Consider the following 24,509-nt stretch of genomic DNA (forward strand, 5'->3'; position numbering starts at 1 on the left):
AAAATCAGCCCTGATAAACGACGCAAATGAATGGCGGCAAAACAAGATGAAAGAAATCTTAGAAAAGTATGCTCCAGAAGACATTTATAATGCAGATGAAGCTGGGCTGTTTTTCCAGCTCCTACCCGATCGAACATTGGCATTCAAGGGTGAAAAGTGTTATGGAGGGAAGAAATCAAAGCAGAGACTGACTGTTCTTTTGTGTACAAATAGCACAGGAACACATAGAATACAACCTCTCGTCATTGGTAAATCACTGAAGCCAAGGTGTTTTAAGAATGTGAAAAGTCTTCCCGTGGAGTATAAAGCAAATAAGAAGGCTTGGATGACGTCTAAATTTTTTTCCGAATGGTTACAGAAGTTAGACAATGAAATGAAGAAGAGAAAGAAAAAAATCGCTTTGTTGATAGATAACTGGGGTGCTCACACGTCATTTCCAAAGCTACAAAATATCGAAATCGCTTTTTTCCCTGCCAATTGCACTTCAATTTTACAGCCTCTTGATATGGCCATAATTAAGTGCTTCAAAGGATATTACAGAAAACGGTTGGTGGACTCCATACTTGTAAACTTTGAAAATAAAGTAGAAGACCCTTTCAAAGCTGTAAATGTTAAGGAAGCGTGTGACAATATTACTGGAAGTTGGTGGGAAGTAACAGAAAAAACCATTCGGAATTGCTGGAAAAAGGCCGGTCTTTGTGTTATGGAAGATAAAAAATCTGATAATGATGAAAATTCCATAGACCATGATCTCTCAGATGATCAAGAATGTGTTTTGCACATCAAAAAATCCACATCCCAACTTGAGGAAACAAGCGATAAAAAGTTTGGAATTAGTATAGAAGACTATTTAACAGCAGATGATGATCTTATGGTTTTCGCAGGAGTTACTGATGAAGATATTCTCTCTGAAATTAATGATGAGATAGGAAAGAATGATGAAGATGATGATGATATTGATGATGATGATAATACAGGTCCATCGCAGTCCTTATTGTCATCCCAGGAAGCTCTTCAATCTGTGAATTCTCTACGGACATTTTTTCAAGCTTCCGTCGACAAATGAAGAACATTTTCGTGTACTAGACTCAATGCATACAGTATTGGTGAACTTAACAGTTAAAAAAATCAATAAACAAACAAAAATATTGGATTATTTTCAATAAAAAGTGTTTTCAGGTATGTGAATATTTCTGTGCTTATTTTCTGAATTTATCTTATTTATTTATTTTTTTAGTATTTAAACCACTATTATTAGTATTTTACAAATTAATTTCTTCTAAATATAGACTTAAAAGTAGTATGTTATGCACTTTAAACTAATAATAATAAAAAAAAACTCTTATTAAATGCTCAAAATATGTTGGCCCTTGATATAACAATATGCCTCTCTACAACAATATATTTATTTGGTCCCTAAAATATTGTTGTAAGGAGGTTTCACTGTATACAGAATATTTAAGGTAATTGAATAAATTCTAGCATAAGGTACTCATTTCATGCTTCAACACAAATTTCCTTTTTTGCTGATATACGTTTATACAGACATCAAATATATAATGACTTGTTTAATTTTGGTCCCAGTTTTAATTTTTTCCCTAATTTTAGTTCTTACAGGAGGTTGCATATAGAAAATACATTTTGCAGACTAGTTCTACAAATGATTAAAGATCCAAGATTTCATAAATGTGCAAAACAGAGTAACTGACAAACTTTTCATTGCATCAAATTGCAACATATGAGGTGGCATTATATTATTATTGAAATAACTCATTTTCTATCCATCACATTAAAAGGTAGCATTACAGGTCCACTTGTTAGAAACAGTAACCAAATTTTCTGAAAAAGATCAAATTTGATTGTGAATCATAACTTATATCAGTACACATAAGAAAATGTATTGGAGCTACTTGCTACGCATGTCCCACATACATTCAAGATGGATTAAACCAGAGTTCATTGCAACTTTATTACCCAATTATTATGACCCCAGCGAAGTTCTGAGAGGTATATTTCAATGTATGACTGTGCATTATCATGTACGCATATAAGTTAGGCCACCATGTAACATATACACCAAATACTTTTTAATTAATTGCTATTTTTTGTTCAGATAAAATACTGTTGAACTTCATTTTACTAGTTCAGGATAACTAAAAATAAATACTGTTGACACAGACCTGGTCTTCATGCTTCATTATAGCAGCTGCTTCTGTCAGTAAATTCAGAATATTTTCTCTGTCACTTTGTTCAAAAACCAATACATCTAACAACAGAGTAAAAAATTTCACATCATTATATAGAATATATACAATCTCAGATAACAGTACTGTTTCAGATGTGGGAAACCATTTTTTGTGCATCATTAAAAGTTTTACCATATTGGAGTCATTATTGAAATTTTAAAATAGTAGTACTATTACAATTTGAGATTCTAAACGTAAAAAATAATAAATAAATAAAAATAAAGCTTTCATTGATACGAAATAAAAGTAAACACAGCCACAATTTTAATGAGTCCTTTCTTTGATTATTAGTAGCCATATATTAAAAGTTCAGCCCATTCTCTTTATGTAGCATAACATCTCTAATTGTTTCATTTGACAAACTTAAAAGTTTGATTTAATTGTGTTTTCCATATGTATACAGTATACTACAATTAAAGCCTTTTATGATGAACTTTACAAGCATTTTATTTCACTATATGGAAAGGCATTCAATATTTCTCACTCGATAAATTTGATGGGTGGGCAAGTCATTGGATGATCTCCCAAAATGGGATAAAACAAAAAAAGTCATCATAACTACACCACCCAAGAAATGTATAAATAATAATTCAAATACTTTTACATCTTTCTACAAAGCATCCAAATAACAAGGACAAGCCCACCAAATATTATCAGGAAATATACAAAACATTTCAAAATCTTTCAACTATCATTATATCAATTAAGAAACAACATACAATGAATGAAGGTGGATTAATTACCACTTAACACGTTTCAAAATTAATTGCAAAAAGTGGTAAAAGTGGAGAAACTGTAATAATACCCTCTATGAAAGAATTTATCTCACAGCAATGGATCAGGACATTCCTCAAATTTTAAAAACATTGCCCCTAAGCGAAAGTAAAGTAACAAACTGATCACAGTAAAGCCATGAACTGATGAAATGGCAGTTAATGTTGAAAACAGACTTTATCCAAAACTCTTCATTTCCTTGCAATTGGACTAATCTATCATTGCAGATAATGATGGTTTAGTGATGCATATGTATGCTATTTTTATGAAAACAATATATTATGAGAAGAAATGCTATTCACAATAAATCATATCACAGAAACAAAAGGATTATCAATATTTAATACTATGAGAACATACTTCATAAAAATAATATTCCTTTGAATAATATTGTTGCACGTGCTAGTGATGGAGGGCCGTCAGTGATGGGTCATTATGATGGATTTGTTGCTTATTTGTAGCAAGAAATGCCAAATGTTTTATGTATTCATTGTGCAGTGCACAGACAACATCTAAGTACAAGTTTCCATTCATCATTAACTATGATAATTTGGGCCGTAAACAAGATCATATCCAATGCAAAGAATAATAGAATGTTTTGCGAGCTTTACCAGGGCAATAATGAAGATTTTATTAAGCTATTTTCGCACATATAAGTTTGGTGGCTATCAAAGGCTACATCTTTAGCTAGATTTGTAGATATATATTATAGTATCAAACAATTTCTTTAAAGTAATAATGAGAACAATCTGTGTCAACAGTTAAAAACTGTAAAGAATGATGTTTTTTACTCGCCAGATATTTTCAAGAGATTTGACAATGTCAGTTTGTACCTTCAAGGAGCTAAGAAAACTCTTATAGGTTGCTACTATTTATTGACAATCTTGAAATACTTCATCATCATGTATTCAAGACAGAATTTCATTATTTTCATCAATTATCATCTATAAAAGATGATGTAACTCCAGAGGATATTCAGAGATTCAGTAGACACCTCAGTGAACTTAAAATGGACATGGAAAAAGATTTGAGGTTCTTTTGCAATTGAAGATATAAGACTTGATGAAAAATCTTTTTATTGCAAATATTGAAGAGGCTAATGGAACTTGCCAAGAAGAACTGTTAGAAATTAGATAAAATGAAGAAAGTTAACATAAATTCAACAGTGGTGAAATTCTGATGGCAAAATAAAAAAATCTGATGTGTACACCACATGACTTCCTTGTATGGAATATTAAATTATACATATTTTTTCTTGCATTTCGTTAGAACTTACTGGATTCAATTAAAACTACTTCGCCGACAGCGCATAAACCACAATAGAATAAATGCGTTCTTTAAAATTCACTCTAGTTGTTTACCATAGCAACACTCTGACGCTAGGTTCACTTAATAGTATTATATTTCGTTCATATTATAACTCAGAATACACAAAATTCATATCATTTAAAGAATTATCTAATCGTTGCCCCATGTTCTATTCAAATACTATAATAAAGCTAGAATGATGTATAAAAGAAATTAAGCAAACAAAACAAAAAAGAAACAGTTTTTCACAGACGATTGAGTATTTCTCATTGAATTAATTCAGTTCTCACTTCGCGACAAGGCAAAAATACATAAAAACTCAAAATATTTGTATTAAAAATTACGAAGTAAATCTTAAACACTTATTTCCTCACAAAAATTCCAGAAAGATTAAGCATGATTTAATTCACAATAATAAATGAAGGCGCTATTTTTGTTGTTGTGAAGCTACGTTTCTCTAGATTGGCAACAAATCCACTACTCTGCTATTTCAAATGTAAACAAGCAACGGCCGCCATCAAAAAAATTATTAGGCTTAGCGGCACTTAAACAACTTTAAAATTGTTGATAATTCTAAAAATATTGCATACAGATTTACTAAAGGAATAAAAATCTTAACCGGAAGATGAAAATAACATAATTCAATCATTTTTAAAGCAAAAAATGTACAATTTACAAACATGTAAGAGTAAAGAAACTGAGATCACTGAGCCGGGTAACAAAATGGATATATATATATATATATATATATATATATATATTTATATACATTTGGCGCGGCCGATTTCAACCAAAATACGAGGTGCACATCTACATATTATAGTAGTCCTATATACAAAATTTCAATGTTCTAAGGCTACTCGTTTTTGAGTTATGCGAGATACGTACGTACAGACACCACGAAAAATTCTCTTCAGAATTCATTTTAAAGCAATTTTATAATTTTTTTGGAGGAAAAGAGTCTTTTATTCTGTCCTTACATACAGATATCACACAAAAACATCGTTAAAAAGCATTCGAAAGCGGTCATAATGGATATTTTCGTTGAAATATGCTGCCTGAAACTTTTCACGATTACAATACTTCCTTTTTACTTCATACAAGGAAGTAAAAATGCTGGTCTTATATTCATTTATGTGGAAAATGGTATTCAGTTTATTGATACTTTTTCCTACCTCATATCTTGTGCAATTAGGATTATTGCTGTTAATCATATTAGGACCAACAAAAGAAACCACTTGAATATTTCCAAAAGGGGATACTTTCATTTGTTTCTCATAAAAATTGAACTGGATATGCAGTATTTAGTTTATCAGCATCAGCCTCAGGAATACCACTAACAATTCAATTAACTAATGTAATTTCTATGTATGCATAGTATAAATAAAAAAGATGTAACTATAGTAAGTTGTTTTATAAAGATTTATTCTCTGAAACTTGGCAAAAATCCAACATAAAGTGCTTGGTAAGTAATTTTTATTATATGCTTTAACTTGCTATATAAATTTTGTAAAGTTAAATTACATCCCTTCTTTGTAAATCACCATTACTGTAGAACTAGTGGGCAGTTAGAAAATTTCCCTTTTAACAGAGATAAAAAAGTGGGCATTAGGTATAAAAAGGTTGACCTGCTTTACAGGAAAGACTTTTCAAATTTTTTAAGTATTTTTTAAGGATGCCTTTTGAGGTTTCACATTTCCAAAATCTGTTACAAACAATTTCATTCACATATATCAGATTGATTTATATTCTTGACAATTTTTAGTACACTTTTTGTTTTTAAATTTAAATGATTAGTTTGGTATCATCTTAAAAAAAAGGCCCAGGTTTGCTGCTGTTAAAAATCTCTTTTTCACAGAAATGATTACAGATATCAATCCAAATATTTTTTCCATTACTCAATATTAAATATCACAACACTTTGACTCTCCAATTATTTGCTCTAGAGAAACAGTATTCAATTTTTTTTTTTTTTTTTAAATCTACACTACCAGCAACATAAGCAAAAAAAAAGGGGGGCAAATTCATTATCTTTGTGCAGATACTAGCAGCTTCTTGAGGTTTCTGTAAATTGTGAACTATTTCAGTATGATAGTTTATCATCTTTGTAGTCAGCTATTTGTAACATTTTTTTCATAAGCAGACATAATGAAATTTCAACTTTTCTATATAACAAGGGGGTATATAATTCATATACCTCAAGGTGCCTTTTTCAAAATTTCTTTATTAAACCACTGCTTTTTTAGTTTTATTCTTTTCTATCAGAAATATAGCCAAGTACTAAATATAGCCAAATACCAAAGCCAATATTTTTATTTTCTGATTATCAGTCTGCCTACTTCAGCAGAATCAACCAAAATCATTTACATAAATAGTACTAATTGTCATCTGCATTTAAATATAACTTCAAATCCTTTAAAAAATTTTTAATTTACTGGAATAAAAATAACAAAGCAGACATACCTGAAGCAAGACGAGGTAAATACTTGTAAGCACCAGAGAAGTGAATGGCTTGAAGCAAGCTGAAAGTTACACTTGGCTCGGGAGTGTAAGTCTAAAGAACACAATTGTTACATGTTTGTCATAAACTGTATTTATTTAATGATTACACATATATGGGGGGAAAAGTATGCAAACAAAGTATCATATGTGACATACATACATCAGCTTTCAGTTTATAATAATTCTCTTTTCATAAAAAAAAAAAAAAAAAAAATTGCTTAAACATATTATTGCACACAGTAACTTTGCAGGAATTCAATAAATAAATAAAAAGGCAATTGGATGAATGATGGGCTCTGCCATTAGAATTCCTTTTTCTATATTTACAGTTACACTACTGAGCATTCACCCTGTGGCTTTTCAAATGTATTTTTTATTTTGTACTAGATTAAGTTTTAGTTCAAAATGGTATTATACTTTTCAAGTTCCCATGTATTTTTTCCATAAATAAAGATCTTAGTGACCAAAAATTTCAAGTAAATTATGACAGCTTGTAAACTGATAGTCTTAAAAGTTCCATGGCGACTATAGTTTCCATGCGGCTATATTGCTTAAAACAAATATTTAAATAGAGAATTACTGAATAAATCTCATAATTTTACATATAAATATAACAAAAGATACCGTCCATTACATTTTCAGATACAAATATCTTGCACCGCAAATTAGAATTAATGGTATTAAAACAAGATATATTCTTTTCATTTATATTTTAGAAATGACTAAATTAGTTTTAATTGATGAACATGCATGCTTAATTTTGAGTTTCCAGTTACATGTGCATATAATATTTGCTGGAGTTTGCTAAAACATATTTTAATTTGTTAGTTAACTCAAAGCCACAGACAGATAAATTAAACAATTCTCAAATTCATGTGTCCTGACAATAAAACATACAATATTTTCAATAGTTACTTAAATTTTAATTAAATACATAGGCAAAAATTCTCTTTTAATTACAAGGGGTGATCAAATGAAAAGGTACGAAACGACGTAAAAACGTAACAGTTAAATATTTGCATATTCCGCCATGAGAGAACATAGCGAGACATCTTGGGATGACTGGGATTGGAGCATGTGCGGGCGCCCGCATGTGCAGGAGAGAGCAGAGGCTCTTATCAAAAAGGGCGTCCAAATGATGCGGTAGTCCATATGAGAACAGGTTGGAATTCACATTGCAAATTCGACGACTGAGGAGCAGAGAGGTGTTATGCGATTTCTGACAGTGGAAGGTGAGAAATGTGTCTCTGACAAGTCTGTCAGAAAATGGAGTGCCCGTTTTCGTGCAGGCCGTGAGAGTGTGGGTGATGACCTAAAACCAGGCCAGGTAAACATTGTCATCACAAGCGATCTCATCGACAAAGTGGACGACCTAGTGAGAAGCGATCGGCGAGTCACATTGTGAATGTTGGCGGTGAAGGTGGATGTCAGCTATGGAACCGTATGGACAATTGTTCACAACAGGTTGCAATATCGGAAGGTGTGTGCCACTTGGGTTCCGAAGCAACTCAGTGACCAGCAAAAGGAAACACGTATAGGGCTAGCACTGCAACATCTGTTTCCAGGGTTCACAGCCACATTTTAATAATAAATAAGCACCTATAAGCGCTTTTCAAGCACATTTTAAGAAAAAAAAATAAGCACCTGTCTAATTACATCATACACAACTGCATATCCTTAAAAATTAGACTTGTAATTTAAAATATGAGAAATGAAGTACTTATTAAGAGAGAATAAGCATTACCTCTATCATGGAAAATAATTACTTTTTTTTTGTTTTGTTTTTAATTTTAAATAATAGTTCAATTTACAGAACTAGTTTACATTGAGAGAAAAAAACTATGAAGAACTAAACTATATTACAAGATTTAATGATGAAATTTCGTTCAAAATAGAGAAAATAAATAATAATAAGGCATATTTATTGTATTCGCTTGGAAACTAATAATAAATACAATTTATTTTTCCACTAATATTGATTTTTAAATAATTTAAATCTAAATTCTGAACATTTTCTAAATTTTCATTGTATATCAGTTTTCTCTTAACAGATATTGCAAGCAAAGTAATTTAAGTAAAAAAGAGGAACATTTCTGAAATCAGAAGACAGAAATTTGCTTCATGCAGTCATGTTTAACAGTAAAAGCTTAACTAACTCGCATACTTGGAAATTGGCGAATATTCGGACAGTCGAGCGTAACTTAAAGGAGCGAACGGGGGTAGACTGTAGCTGCTCTTTAGATTTTTCTGCTAAATAAATGCTTTTGACATTTCAATATGTGCATCACATAAAAATAAACCAACGGAACTAAAAAATATTCTGCTTAGCAAGCACAGTAAAATTCTTTTAAGTGTTCATAAACAAATCTCGAACTGAACATCAAAATTAATTATCTCTGCAAAATACCACAAACGTTATTGCGCAATACGTGCACGGTAATTCTTCCCTATGTGATATTACGCAAACGGAATCAGCAACTGCCGGTATTGGGAGAATAAAGAACTAAATAACTGTTGTTTTTCATTCTAATTTTCAACAGACGGCGTTAAATTTCTGGAAAAAAATCATTCTTCACATGGGTTGGTAGACCGCAGAACTTTTAGTCCTATTCAATCCAGATTAAAAAGTCACCCCCCCCAAAAAAAGGTCCATTGCTTGTTTTGCAGCGAACTATAATAGTTTCAATATTCAAGATTTTGCGGAGAAAGGGGAGACCTCCCAACCTTTGTACTGTATAATGTATTGGCCAAAAAAATGAAATTATTTTGACTATTCGATTACTTTCCCTTTATTTAAGCCATTCCGAATATTATTCCTTAGAAAGCTAATCTGTGTTAAAACACAACCATTTTTGGAAGTTTACTATACTTCAGCAGTTACTGCAACTATGTTATTATAAACATTCATACATGCATAACGATCATAATAAACACGAATATGAACTGACCAAGCAGAACGAGAATGCAAATTTTTAAGATCTTGATAGAAATTCAAACGTATGTAGTATTTGGGTGGGAGGAAAAAGAATGCCGAATGTAGCGGAATTTTCTACTGCTTTCGCAATTCTTTGACCAATAGAACGACCCGCATCTGTCTGTACTCTTCGTGCACACCAAAGGTTATGTTAATGCAGAGAAAGGGGGGAAAAGCTATTTCTGGGAGTGTGACTCACCATCTGACATTCCATATTAGGAAGAAAAGTTGTTTGTTTAGTTTCGGCTTTGGTACGAGAAAAAATAGTGCGTTCATTAAAAAAAAAAAAAAAAAGCACTAAAAACAAAAAAATAAGGGCTTTAAAGAAAAAGTAAGCACCTATAAGGGCCTTTATATTTTATTTTCAAATATAAGGACTTATAAGCACTTATAAGGACCGCTACAAACCCTGGTTTAGGTATCAGGACGACTCCGCTTTCCTGGAGTGAATCATCACAGGCGACGAGACCTGGTGCCATCACTACGAGCCAGAGACAAAGTGGGACAGCATGCATCGTCACCTCCCCCTAAAAAGTTAAAAGCCGTGCCTTCAGCAAACAAGGTGTTGCTCACCGTCTTTTTCGAAATTTAAGGTCCGCTACTTGTAGAATTCCTCGAGCACAGAAAAACTCTGATGTGTACTGTGAGACACTCCGACGCCTATGCAGGTCCATCAAGAACAAAAGACTGGGCTGCTCACGGAGGGTGTGGTTCTGCTCCATGATAAGTCGCGTCCACACATGGAACTGGCCAAGTTTAAGTGGGAGATGTTGGACCATCTGCCCTACAGTCCAGAAATGCCGCCCTGCGATTCCATTGAAGAAACACCTGAAAGGGAAGCACTTCAATTCGGACGATGTACTCAAGAACGCTGTGAAGGACTGGGTCTCGTCATGGCCACAGGAATTCTGGGAACAAGGAACCCTGCGGCTTGTTCATCAGTGGAATCATTGTGCTCAGGCCTATGGTGTATATTTTGAATAAAGTTTACACTTGTAACCACTGTGTCGTTTCATACTTTTTCATTTGATCACTCCTTGTATTATGGATTAAATTCAGTTTATTACTTAACATAATTAATAAAAAAATTTTATATACATCACATGTATTACAAATATTGACCAGTCTGTATAATGAGGGCTATCTAAAAAGTATCCGACCTTTGACCGTGAAAAATCACCATTACTGTGGCCTCGCTCTTGCACTTTTTCTTGGCTTGGGGACTTAGGATGCTTCCACTGTGATGACTGTGCTTTTCCTTCCAGGATGTATCCGTACACTCATGACTTATTTTTAGTTATCACAGTGTTCAGAAATTCAAAATCACTGCGGTAGTGTCCAGTAAATCCAGTGCAGCCTCAAAATAAAGTTTTTTCTGTTCTGTCAAAAGCAGCTTGGGCACAAATTTTGCAGCTATTCTGCATATATTCAGATCAGCATAAAATATCATGTGTGGAATTTTTACTGATTTCAACCTTTTTGGCAATCTCTCAAACAGCAAAATGGTGACCTCTCTTTAGATTTTTCGCCCTCCCTACAGCATTCCTAACAGTTTGTGGCCTCCCAGAATGCTGGTCACTCTTAATTGATATATGAGTATTTTTTAATTGTTTGAACCAGTTCTGAATTTGTGTTACTTTCATAGCATCATCTCCAAAGGCCAGCTGAATCTCACAATTGTTTTGCTTTCAGAATCACCAATTTTGACAAATTTGATGCAGTATCTTTACTCATTCAGTTATCTTGAGATAAATAAAAAATCTGACAAATATGTATAACAGTTCCTCACTTGGTAGCAAGCAGGCAGTGACTAGTACAGTCGAATGTGGAGAAAAAATTCAAGTAGCACATTAAGCTGTCTCTATCCACTATGCAGACTTGTGCTGTAGTAACATCACTATGGCCCACCAGCGGCCAAGAGGTAAGGTAGCTGAACACTAGTATTTCAGTCCGAGGTTCTGCATATGGGCAAGCTGCATGTGCATTTTTGTGGTTTTTCCCATGTGTAATGTGTACATGGGGAAACATGGGGAATACATGTATACAAGTCAGTTTCCAACTGGCCATGTAAACAAGTGAACTGGCCATGTATACAAGCCAGTTTCCCTTAGAAAATCCTCATGAAGATATCCCTTCCTTTAGGCAGATTGCCTTTAAGGCTTTGCTGTTACCAAATAAATTAAACCAATCTAGCATCATTATTGTATGGGAGAATTTAAGGTTTAGATACTTTTTAGACAGACCTTCATTTAACAGATACTGTTTCACTGTATACAGAGGAATATAGATAAATAAGCATTACAAATGCAATAACATTTAAAATGTCATATTAATTATGTATATAATCATTTAATAAATGACTATAGCTTAATTCCTCACTTACATTTGGAACATATTTTTCATATACTTCCATGACTTTATCCATATCTTCAGTCTCAGACAAAAGTCTGAAGAAGCATTTGCTGAGAAAAACAGACATATGATCAATAATATATATGTACAAATGATCAATAACATCAATAATATGAAATAATTTAATGTGCATAGATGGCAGATAACATATATGGCATTCCACAGTTCATATGAAAAACATAAAACAGTATCAAAAGTCCTTCACAATATTTCACCATCATTCTGTATTGTTTCTAATACTACTATATATATACCTTTTGAAAGAGAAAACTTATTTTAATAAATACAATGATTCAAATATTCCTACAAGAAAAAAAAAAAAAATCAAAAGGTGTGAAACTGGGCAAATGAGATAGAAGACACTTGTGCACTTCATAAAACTCAAGATCACGAAAAAAAAAAAAAAAAAAAAAAAAAAAAAAAAAGTCACATTTCTAAGTACAACAAAAAGATAAATATATACTGCTCAAAAAATTAAATGTTCATTCTGTTTTTCCAGTTTTATGCTCATCTAATGTGTAAAATCTAATAAAAATCTGCTGACTATGAATGTAGTGCTCCAAAGACATCAAAAATAGAAGATTTCTTATTCAAAACAGCATCACAAATGATAAAATTCAACAGTATGACAGTAGACTGAATTCTGTGTCTGCAATATTAGGTTTATTGCCATTCCTTTCATAGAAAGAATTCAAGCGATGTCTGAATGTCATGATTTATAAGAATTAACGACTAGTCACCTGAAAACTGATGAATTTCACTGGCAAATAATTATTTTGTCTGGTATGTCTGAAAGCACATTTTCTGATTATTGGAACCGATATACAAATGCTGGGGATGTTTGAAGAAGGCCAGGTAAGGTCACCCATTTGCCCCAACAGAAGCTGTGGTTCAATTTCTGCCCACCAACAGCCCATCAAAATAAGAGCAAAAAATGCCATTTATCTGCAAAGAGCTATTCTGAACTATAGGTTTAAACTTATCAACATAAATGTATAAAATTCCCTTTATGAGTATGATTTGTAGGAATGTAAACTTGAAGTTTAGGTTCCCTTAAGCTCAAGATATTGTACAATAATGAGGAAATGGAAGGGTGAAAATGCAGTAAGGAAAAGAAAGTGGCATCATATTCTGCTCATAGACAAGTCAATATTCTGTATAAGGTCAGAATATCTTTATATCTTCATATAAAAAGAAATGTAGTTCAGTAAAGTTTCCAGTTTTGTGCCCCAAAGATCATAAAACTGAGGTAAGGATTGATGGTTTAGGCAGGAATAATTAAATAAAGGCACAGACTTCTACGTCATCTCAAATGACAGTCTGATAATAAAGGACGAGGAGACATATTTCCAAACAAGTATTTCTGGATGTCTGCAATACCTATGCTAGTTCATTTACACTGAGAAGCATATTGCCTCTACACCAGATATATGTCTGTGATGTCTGTAGCAGGAGGCATGAACACTGTCCATGGTGGGGATACATTTTTGGTGACAGCCAATGCATATGGTAATCACATATCCGAAAAGCAATGATGGGTACTGAATCAGTGTTTAGCTTATTGAATAACATATGCCCCAAATTGTGTAGAACTTTTCTTATTATTTTAACAAAATTTATGATGAGATATTTATTTCTGATTTTTTTCAATAAAAATATTTCTTAACAATGATACAAGTGATTTGTTATTGTAAGCTACATAGTGATGTAACTTTTTACCTCATTTGTTAGCATTAACTAAATTTACGATTATGTTTATCCTTATATAAGGGGATTACTATATTGTTATATTCTGAGAAATCTGATAAAAAAAAAAAAAAAAAAGCCTAATTTATCATCTGTTTGAATTTGATCATACTTTTGGTTTCCTATTGTTTTTTATTTTTCAATTTACAGATTATGTCTAGTTAGCTTGATTGCTTAGCACATTTACTGAAGTGCTAAATTTTGTGTTTGGCCATCAAGTTGTACGTTCAAATCCAGTTGACACATTTTTCTCATTTCATCATTGAAAACAAATGTTTTACTGCTTTGGTAATTAATGGAATTCTGTTAACATAAAAATTATTAAACTTTTCACATGTAACACATAACAATTTTATGTAAAATAAATTTTTATATCAATTATTTATTTACATAATAATTCTATATTAATTGTATAAAAAAATTATTATATTTTTACATTATTTATAAAATGATAACATCTCTTTTTTCCTCTTTCAGGTACATAAAATATACGCTTTGTGATAAATTTTATTATCGATAAAGTATGTTGTATTTTATACTATATATGAAGCAATCTATTTTTTTTCTTTTCTGCAAATGAATGATAAACTATTATAAGAAAATTTTAAAAATGATTGAAAAAAATTATTCCACCCTAGAAAAAGAGTATTGTTAGGGTATTGATATTGTCTCATGTTAATTAGTAGTGAAAAGTTATATTATTAGATAAATAAGGCTGGAAAATTTTTTTCTTTAATGGGTAAGTAAAGTTTGGAAAAATATTAATGGGAAAAACAATAAAAACGATTAACAATCCTCTGCTTAATGCTTTAAACTGAACTTTTCAAGGGGTTAGTATCTAAAACACTAAAACAGGATGATTAATGAGTGCTGAACACACGCTTCATTGTTCCTGCCATTATGTGACTCAAATCACAGCTAATAAATTGTTTAAAACTGCTAAATAAAATGTGCGTTCAGCATTCATTAATCATCTGTTTTAAATACTAAAAGAATTCTGTTTGAAGCATTAAACAGAGGATGATAAAAGTTTTTATTTGTTTCTCTCATTAATATTTTCTCAAACTTTAATTATCTTTTTAAGAAAAAAAAATCCTGCTTTATTATTTTAACAATAATTTAACTTTTCACTACCAGTAGGCATAAGGCAACATTAATAATCTAAATAATTTTTCCTAGGATAGGATAATCTTAATAATTTTCAGTTCTCTGCAGCTCAAGTGCAGGAATTATTAAATTAATATTCAATTTTCTTAACCTTACGAAATGTAAAACTATTGCAAACTAATTCTAAGAAATGTTAATATTTAAGAGAACTGCATTAAAACTATTAAAAACTTGTAATAAACTTAAAAGAAGTTTAAAATTTGTTAATGCTATGCATTAGAATTGTACATTTTAAAACAGAAACTATACATATACAAAGTGAGACAACACAAACACAGACACAGAAAAAAAGAGACTAAGTGCATAACTTGAAAAAGGATTAGAGTAGGTAACAACTACTTAACGTAATCTTACACCCCTCCTCTATCCCTGTTGTCAGTTTTGACTCAACCAGTCATGCCGAAAGTACTGCACCAGGAATGCAACTGCATTCTGCCAGAAAATGTAAAATCTGAACAGTGAGTCGACATCAAGTTTCTTGTTAAACTTAAAAAATCAGCCACAGAAACATTTCAAAAGTTAACTAAGGCTTATGAAGATGAAACTTCATCTTGGACATGTGTGTCTGAACGGCATAAACGGTTTTTGAAGGGAAGGGGCAGTGTGGAAAGTGATGAATACTCTTGATACCCAAGGTCAGAGATTACTCACCAAAACATTGCAAAAGTTCTTGCGATAATCTAGGTGACCAAAGATTAAGTGTTCATGCAGTGACAGAGTTGGTTAACTTAAAGAGGGAAGCTGTTTGATGTGAAGAATGACACATGAGGAAGATTTGTACGAAGGTTCTGTCAAAAGTTTTGTCTGATGACCAAAAGCAGTGCTGTAAAGACATGTGTAGATATGCAAGAATGCATTGGAAACAAGTCAGATTTGTTGGAAGCTGTTGTAACTTGTGATGAAACATGGATTTTTACCTATGATCCTAATAGCAAGCACAAGTCAATGCACCAGAAGTGTCCAGGATCCCCAAGACCAAAAAAAGAGTGCATGTCAAAATCAAAATTTAAGACAATATTGATTATCTTCTTCACTAAGAAAATTCTAATGACTGAGTAGGTCCCCCGGTGGTCAGACTGTTACTCAGCACTACTATATTAAAATTCTTTGACTTCATTAAAAAAATAGAAATTAAAAAAATAGCTTCATTAAAAAAGCTACAAGTAGTGGAGTGATTGATGGCTGTTATGCAAGAACAATGCACCCGCTCACAAGGCCTTATTTGTTGAGCAGTTTCTGACCAGCAAAAACATTACTGTGATGGAGCATCCACCTTATTTACCAGATTTGACTCCCTGTGACTTCTTTCTTTATTTAAGTTAAATATAACACAAAAGGAACTTATTTTACCTCAGTCAAATATGTTAAAAAAAATGGAGAATCTCCTGAAGGGCATTCCAGAAACTTTGTTTCCAGAACACTACCAGCAGTGGGATCTTTGAAGATGAAAACATCACAAAGAATTAATTCTGTAAGTATAATGATAAATAGTCTCGTTTTTGTTTTTTTTTGTTGTTTTGTGCGTGTGTGTGTGTGTGTGAGACACCTTGTGTGCATATATATATGTAACATACTCAGAAGCAGGAATTTTGATAGCATAGAATGTTGAAACACTAATTCACAATGAGTAAGAAATTTGGCAGTTTATCTTTAATGCAACTTTTATTTTAGTGAACATGTTGCGGCCACAATCAAGTGGGCACATTAATTGTGCCTATTCCAAGAGATTTTACATTTTAGACAAATTTGGAATAAGAAAGAGCAGACAGACTGCAGAGTGACCAGGCCAAAGCGTGGAAAGCAAGTGCATAATGTTCAGGATGAAATTTTAATTCAGACTGAGTTAGTTTTGGTTCTCAATACATTCTAATTGGACAGTTAATATTGCTCTAAAATTACTATTGGCTGGCTGAGTTTTAGTTCCATTTACATCATCATAATTATGTAAGAACCATATGACATAGAATACTCTCGAAATGACGCAGTGCAGAGAGGGGTTACTATTTTTAGAACTGAGAAGGGAAATTTACATTGCTAATTTAATCTTTTACATATTCTTTATTTTTCTTACATATATATAATATTTTTCACAATTACTTACTTTCTTTTCTCAATTTATTATGTGGGAATCATGCCTCAACAAAGCACCATATGTCGCTATCTATCTCTACTCTGTAGGAACTCTCCAGGTAAACACATCTTCACTTGGTTCGAAAAGTCCGACAGAAGCGGTCTAACAGAACGCTCGCGAAGGAGCTACAACTAGACTCTTACTGGTCGCGCGTAGGCGATCGGACTTGGAACTTATCTAAAGTGACCGCACGTTTGTGGTCAGCTGTGACTTTTACATCTCCATACTGGAACCAGTGTTGTGATTACTCTCCTAAACATATTTAATCCATTTGTACATACTCATTCCGTTTATCTTTTCTTCTATAAACCAAGAATAAAAACCTGATACTTTGAATTGTGAGTGTGATCTCTGTTTGATGATAAGACGTCACACGTCACCCTCACAACTATTTTTCTTAATTTACAATTTTTACTTATTTTTCATACTTGTTATTTTTAATCACTTTACTTTCTGTCTGTTTAAGCCTATTGCTTATAATTACAAGTATTGTATTATTACCACAACTTATTTAAAAAATTAAGGTCAGAAAAATAAAGACATTGAAAATTTTGCAAATTATTATGCTTGTTGTGAGACTGATGGAGGTCTCTCATTGGATATAAATCATATCATCTCCTTTAACTGCTCTGATTGACTTAGTATTAGAGCAATTTAGATACAAAACTGATTTGCATAGATGAAATGCTGTCAGGTGACATGTCTGGGAGTAATGAGTCACTCAGCAACTTTGTTCATGGACCTAAAGAAGACACAAAGATGAGATCTTTGGTCTTGCAGTGTACTCAGCTATCAGCAATATGTTCCTTTTAATAAAAAACAATGCTCAATACCATAGAATTAATTTTGTGGAAGGCCCACCAGCGGCCGAGCGGTAAAGTCGCTGAACACTGGTAGTTCGGTCCGAGGTTCGAATTCCGCGAATGGGCTGGCTGCATGGGTGTTTTCGTGGTTTTCCCCATGTGTAATGTGTATACGAGCCAGTTTCCCTTAGAAAGTCCTCCACGAAGGCATCCCTCCCCTTAGACAGATAGCCCTAGTGTGCTTTGCCATAATTAAATACACCACCTAATTTTGTGAAAGACTGAATTTCAAAGCTGGGAACCAAACATATAGAGTGGTCAACATGCTCACCTGACCTGAATCCAATGCAGTATGTATGGGATCCAATGCAGTATATATGGGTATTAGGATACATGTTGCTGCTTTCTCAAGATGTACTCTATCCCTTAAAAAGCTAGAAACTGTTTTGTAGAAGAGAAGAAAGACTGGTTGAGAATTTGATACTGGATAACTCTGTAAATTTCCATGATACACAGATGTTTCTAGCAGTTTACGGAGACTATATATGCTCAATTAATATATCATGAAATCCACAGGAAAAAAAAAATATTGCCTCAGTTTTTTTCTTTCATTACTGTAATATTCAAAAACAACAAAGCACACTGAGAAGAGTATTTCTTCTCTTAAATTGAATAAAATAATTTTGCAGGTCAAATTTCAAGTATCATATGTTGATTTGATTACATATAGCCTACGAAATTTTTCTCAACAATGATGAGTGCTATGTATGTATTGCTTTAAAAAAGAGACTGATTCTTCATTTTTTTTAGCATGGTAGCTTCTGGTTTATTGGGGTAGGGAGATTCAGTTAAACACTTTGTAATAACACATATGAGTTAAAGAGTAACCATAATTATATACTTCATATAAATTCACAGCAAATAAAAATGCTGAGTTGTTTAAAAAAAAAAAGACAATGGTCCTCCACTGGCAAATAGCCTACAACCCCCCTAGAGCATAATTCAGAGCATAACATAAAAGTCACAATGCCATTTTTTATGAAAGATTTGTCAATTAAAAGACATTTTGAAACATATTCAGAATAAAAAACATTTAATAAAAAATCACAGTTTTTAATTAACATTTACTTTTTAAGTATTACCAAAACCTGCATTTCAAAATCAGAAAAACATTAAATACATATACAGTCAAAAGTCTTTAATCCGGACTCGTCGGGACTTCGGCGATTCTGGATTATAGATCATCAGTTTAAATCTGAGAAGATGGCATGCAGAAATTATAAAATTAAAAATATGAAACCGTAATTTATGAAATAAAGAGCAATTATGATCTAAAGGGTATCAAAATTTACCAAAAAAAAAAGCTTAATATTTATTTGTTTACTTTATTAAACATTTTTTTCAATGCGCGTATGCGTAAAGCACACATTATGCATAGTCGAAATTAGAAAATTGCAACCAGAAAACTATTTGATGTGTATTCCTAATATTTATAATGACGAGGAATTTGATTTAAATCATATTAAAGACAGAGTACATCAAAATGAAATATTACATTTAGTAAGGAATTATAAGCTGAATAAAATAAAAACATCTGCCCTGAAGATAAGGATAGTGCTGACAGATCAACTTCCAGTTCATTGCGTACCTTTGTTTACGAGTTTATGTGCTGGGTGAGTGAGTTATGTGTCATCTTACTATTTTTTGTTTTCTAACCGATTATGCTTATGATTTTCCTTATTTTGTATTGTGTGAGTGTATTTTAAAGATACACAATCTGTTTAATCTGTGTTTCAATCTTTTCTTTTTATCTTTTAGCTGTATTTTTGTTTGTCTGCATCGGGTGTGCTCCGTTAACCATGAGGCTGATTCTTAGGCCAGGAGGGTTGCAGCATACTCCTAAACTAAACTAAACTGGGGATATGATATGCAACACCTAAAATCCAGAGCTGCCACTTTTCACCTCCATGGTGATCACACTCATGAGAGTTGCACTATTATCTCAAAAGAGGTAAAAAGAAATAGTGTGCATAGTCATGACTTATCAAACTCATATTCCAAACAAATATTTTCAAGTCTAAACAGGATGTGTACCAAGTTGGAGATAAACTGAGGTACCACTGTATTAAGATCATATAAGGTATTGATAGTATTCAAAACATCACATTTACACTTACAAATATTGTGCCTCAGAAAGAGCATTTCCTAGAAGTTTGCAGTTATTCTTATATTCAAGAAGATTGTGAAGTTGATAAGCTAGTTCTTTATCACAAACAGCCTTCCAACACTGAAATTTTAAAACCAAACTATATGTAATAAATGTTTCATGATGGTAAATAAAAAAGTAATATTGTTTAAATATGTAATCTTACCATTTCCATTGCAGTGGCAAAAAAGTTTACTAAAAAAAGGAAAAGAAAATTAAAAAATAATTTTAAAATTGCAAAATTTAATTAAAAGTTGTTTACATATATGAAATTAAAATATAATTTATATTTTGGAATAAAATTTGAAAACGTCAATGATCTTTGCAATATATCTAACAAAAATACAATGTAAAAAGTAATTTATGTACTTATAAAATTACCCTCTAAAAGTTAATACATAATTTTCTTCTATATACATCTTTATAACATGCAAAGGTGATATTCATTTACAGAAATAATAACGCATTAATCATAAACATACATTAATGTTTATGAAAAATGCAAAACCTTGAAAGAATTGTCAGAAATGAATGAAATTTATTCCACATATTATTGACAGTGGCACAAATAAATGATTAAATTTACAAGACAAAAAAAAAAAAAAAAAAAAAAAAAAAAAAAAATTAAATAAATGTTGGAAATCAATGCTGTGTGTCCACTATGCTGAGTGATGAGAACCTGTACATGCTAAGCACTGAATCATACAGGTTCTGAATATAATCTTGGGGAATGGCATTCCATATGGCTTTGACTTAACGCCAAAGTTCAGTTTTAAAATGTATCCCACCAGATGCATGAGCGAGTTGCCGACCGGTGAAATCCCAGACATGCTTAATGAACGACATATCCACAGAATAATTAGGTTATAGAAGAAGCGAATCCTGTTGTCCCTTAAAAAGGCTTGTGGAGTCTGAGAAACATGTGCACAGGTATTATCCTGCTGAAATACAGTGCCCGGAATGTGTTAAAGAATGGGGAGGACCTCTGGCTCCACAACTTCCCTTATGTAGTGATAATTGTTGAAGCTGCCTGCAACTGCACTAGATGGGATCAACAATTATACCAGATGGTGACAAACTGTAGAGCTAGACAACCCAACATCTCTAGCCATGCTCTAGCACTGTGCTAACATGCAAGATGACATTGTACTACCCATCACAACCATGCAGATTAGATGTCTGTCGTTCATTGCCATTGTGCTACTATGTGCCCCACTGCCAGAATTCTGCCTTGTTAAGATTCTCCTCTGTCCATTTCTAGCAAACACGCATCACTGTTGTGGCACTATGCTGTGTGAGGGCTATGATTGCTTGATGCAAAAGTCTACCCCTCTCACATACCAATGATGCTGCCTCGTTCGAACTCCGTTAGCTGCTGGTATGGCACCCTCTGCAGTTGATAAGGTATACTGATCACTATTCAAACATTCACAGCAGATAGAGGATGATAAACAGATTTCAACACAACTTAACAGTACTTACACGGAACTTAACAGTATATACACAGAACAAAAATCAGTTCTCATTTCACACAAGAGTAGTTCTAATTGCTTGTTGGTAAGTTCAATAATTAATTATTATTAAATAGCTTATCTTGAATTTTCATCAACTTATAGTTACCTGGAAATACTTGAATTTGACACAATAAAAAGACTCAAAGAACTGAATAAGATTTTGATCAGCTGTTAGAATTGTTTACATATAAGTTCATTCTTTCTTAGCATCGAATTCTAATCGTTTGGTTTTATTTAATCTGTTGCCACAAACACACGACAAAATTAAAAAATACATTATGAATTAAACATCTGGCGCGAGGGGAGCGCCATCTATAGAAAAAGATAAAATAAGGCATAAACATTTTTAAAACTGAACACTAATCATTGCATGTCTTACCTCACTTTGCATTTCCTGTAAGCTTAGTTCAATTTGCACAATTTATTCATGGTGTTGCAAATTTTCACAAACTTTAGTACACACACACACACATATATAATTAATTAATATCTATATATATAGCCACCCAGATGGCATAGTGTTTAGGAAGGAAGCCTGACTGTGATACCAAAGGGCCCAGGTTCGAATCCCGGAGAAGGCATGGATGTAAAAATTTTCTGTTTCATAGGAGGTAACGGTGGCCACCTATTAGATGCCTCCACAATAAAATGCCCCCCCTTTTGGCCTTGGGAGTGGCTAATGCCGTTACAGGCAAGGGAATGTAATCGCATGTATTTATTAACCAAATGTATAACAGACATTAGATCAAACTGCAATAGTATTATAAATTATGTCTAAACTACCATACCAAAATTGTTAATATTGCATTCAAAATGTTATTACCAAATGTATTGTACCAACATTAAAAATTGTAAGTATATTAAAAATAATGATACTTACATATTAATGCAACTGCCTTAGTAGAAGTTGCCAAACTTTGGCAACCAGGCACATAATCATTCTTCTGGAAGCTACACTTATTTTTGTATCCATTCTTTCTTGTTGTATTCCAAGTTCCAATGGTTTTTAAAACAAATCATGATATTTTTGCCTTAACTTAGTTTCAAAATATGAGCTTATGGAACTTCCAGCAATGGAAGAAACTGCAGTAAAATTTCTGCAGGAACATACAAAATTTTGTTGAAAATTTTCTAAAGGGAACAAAGAGGAAATCCATTTCCTAGATAGCCACTGTTGCATGAAGCCTAGTCCCAGCAATTCTCTGATTTTTTTTTTTTAAAGTAAAAATAGATTGCTGTGTGCTTCAGGAGAAGAACAGCACAAACAATTAATTATTTTTTAATGATTAAATAATATACAGGGTGATTCTAAATTGTTTTTACAAATTAAGAGGGGTGACAGTACTCATCCAGATAAGCAATAATTACCATAGAATAAAACAGATAAAATCAAAAGCTTGGCATTCTGAGTGTTATTTCAAGCTCAGACTTTGATGGGAAACACTCAAATGCACATCTTTGGTTGGCAAGGTCTCAATCTCGCAAACAACTGCAACTAGTTAATTATCTAGATTACTAGGGGGAAGTTAACTATTAAGGGGAAAAACTGCTACCTCGATATTTCAAGGTAGCAGTTTTTTCCCTTTCCCTTTTAACACCTACTAACCTGTCCTCCTGGACTTACTGTACTGTGCTCATTCTACATGAAGCGCCCTTCTACGGGACATGAGGTTCTGACAGCCAGAACATAACATGAACATTTCATGCTAATCTCCGCATACAGTGGAAGTTGGAGTTTGTTGATAATATTCAGCCTTTAATTAGATAATTAACTTGTTGAAATTATTTGCGAGGTTGAGACCTTACCAACCAAAGATGTGCATTTGAGTGTTTGCCATCAAAGTCTGAGCTCAAATTAACACTCGAACACCAAGCTTTTGATTTTATCTGTTTTGTGCACTCTCTGTGAGTTTTTCACTGAACTGATTGTGCAACTTTTGGACTCGTTCATTCGCTCTCCCAATACTGTTTAAGTTCAGGTTGGAATTCTAATATTCCTGTCTGCCTCTCAGAGTGGAACGTGACCTTATGCTCTATGGTAATTATTGCTTATCTGGATGAGTACTATCCCCCCTCTTATTTTGCAAAAACAATTTAAAATCACCCTGTATATATATATATATATATACAGAGCGATTCTAAATTAATTTTACAAATAAGAGGGGTGATAGTATCCATAGAAATATGAGCAATAGTTACCATAGAACAGGGCTTCTTAAACTTTCTACAGCTGCAACTCCCAGGAACCCATAATATTTATGAAAATTTTGTGGGACTCCATAAGCACTGCACAAATCCGACACGCGTGTGTATGAAACTGTCAATTTTTTCACTTGTACTTTAATATATTATTGCAGTTTCAGGTCATTAATTTCTAATTTTAAGACACAGAACAACGTGACAATTTTAAATAAGTAACACAAATGACAGCGTCATGTGCAAAGCAAGTAAAATGATTGTTTCTATTGTAAAAAGAATACGTCAAAGTGTTTTTCTTTGTCTGTGTTGTCTTATCTCTATCTATTTTCAGATACATTGTGTAAAAATATTTGGTAATTGTATAATTATTAAAATAAATTAAAGAAATATCAAAACTACTAGATTTTTTGGCGACTCCCTGCTGCAGGTGTGGGTCACGACCCACAGTTTTAGAAACGCTGCCTTAGAACATTGGATTACATTGCACTCTGAGAGGCAGAAATGAGGAAAGTAGAAATGCATCAAGG

The 24,509-nt window shown here is 32.6% G+C and overlaps 1 protein-coding gene across 1 annotated transcript in view; it reads right to left on the reverse strand.

The window, feature by feature from the left end:
- LOC118200288 (small ribosomal subunit protein mS39) overlaps positions 1-24,509 on the reverse strand; it is a 90,323-nt gene that overhangs the window by 15,757 nt on the left and 50,057 nt on the right. Inside the window, exons 16-20 of the mRNA XM_085821074.1 lie at positions 20,436-20,464; positions 20,241-20,350; positions 12,188-12,266; positions 6,792-6,882; positions 2,181-2,266 (exon numbers count right to left, since the gene is read on the reverse strand). Coding sequence (XP_085677200.1) covers positions 2,181-2,266; positions 6,792-6,882; positions 12,188-12,266; positions 20,241-20,350; positions 20,436-20,464 — 395 coding nt within the window. The remainder of the gene's footprint in view (positions 1-2,180; positions 2,267-6,791; positions 6,883-12,187; positions 12,267-20,240; positions 20,351-20,435; positions 20,465-24,509) is intronic.

This window comes from Stegodyphus dumicola, chromosome 7, assembly GCF_044657685.1.
Source record: "Stegodyphus dumicola isolate Sdum_Otavi_A_Nest chromosome 7, ASM4465768v1".
Taxonomy (NCBI): domain Eukaryota; kingdom Metazoa; phylum Arthropoda; class Arachnida; order Araneae; family Eresidae; genus Stegodyphus; species Stegodyphus dumicola.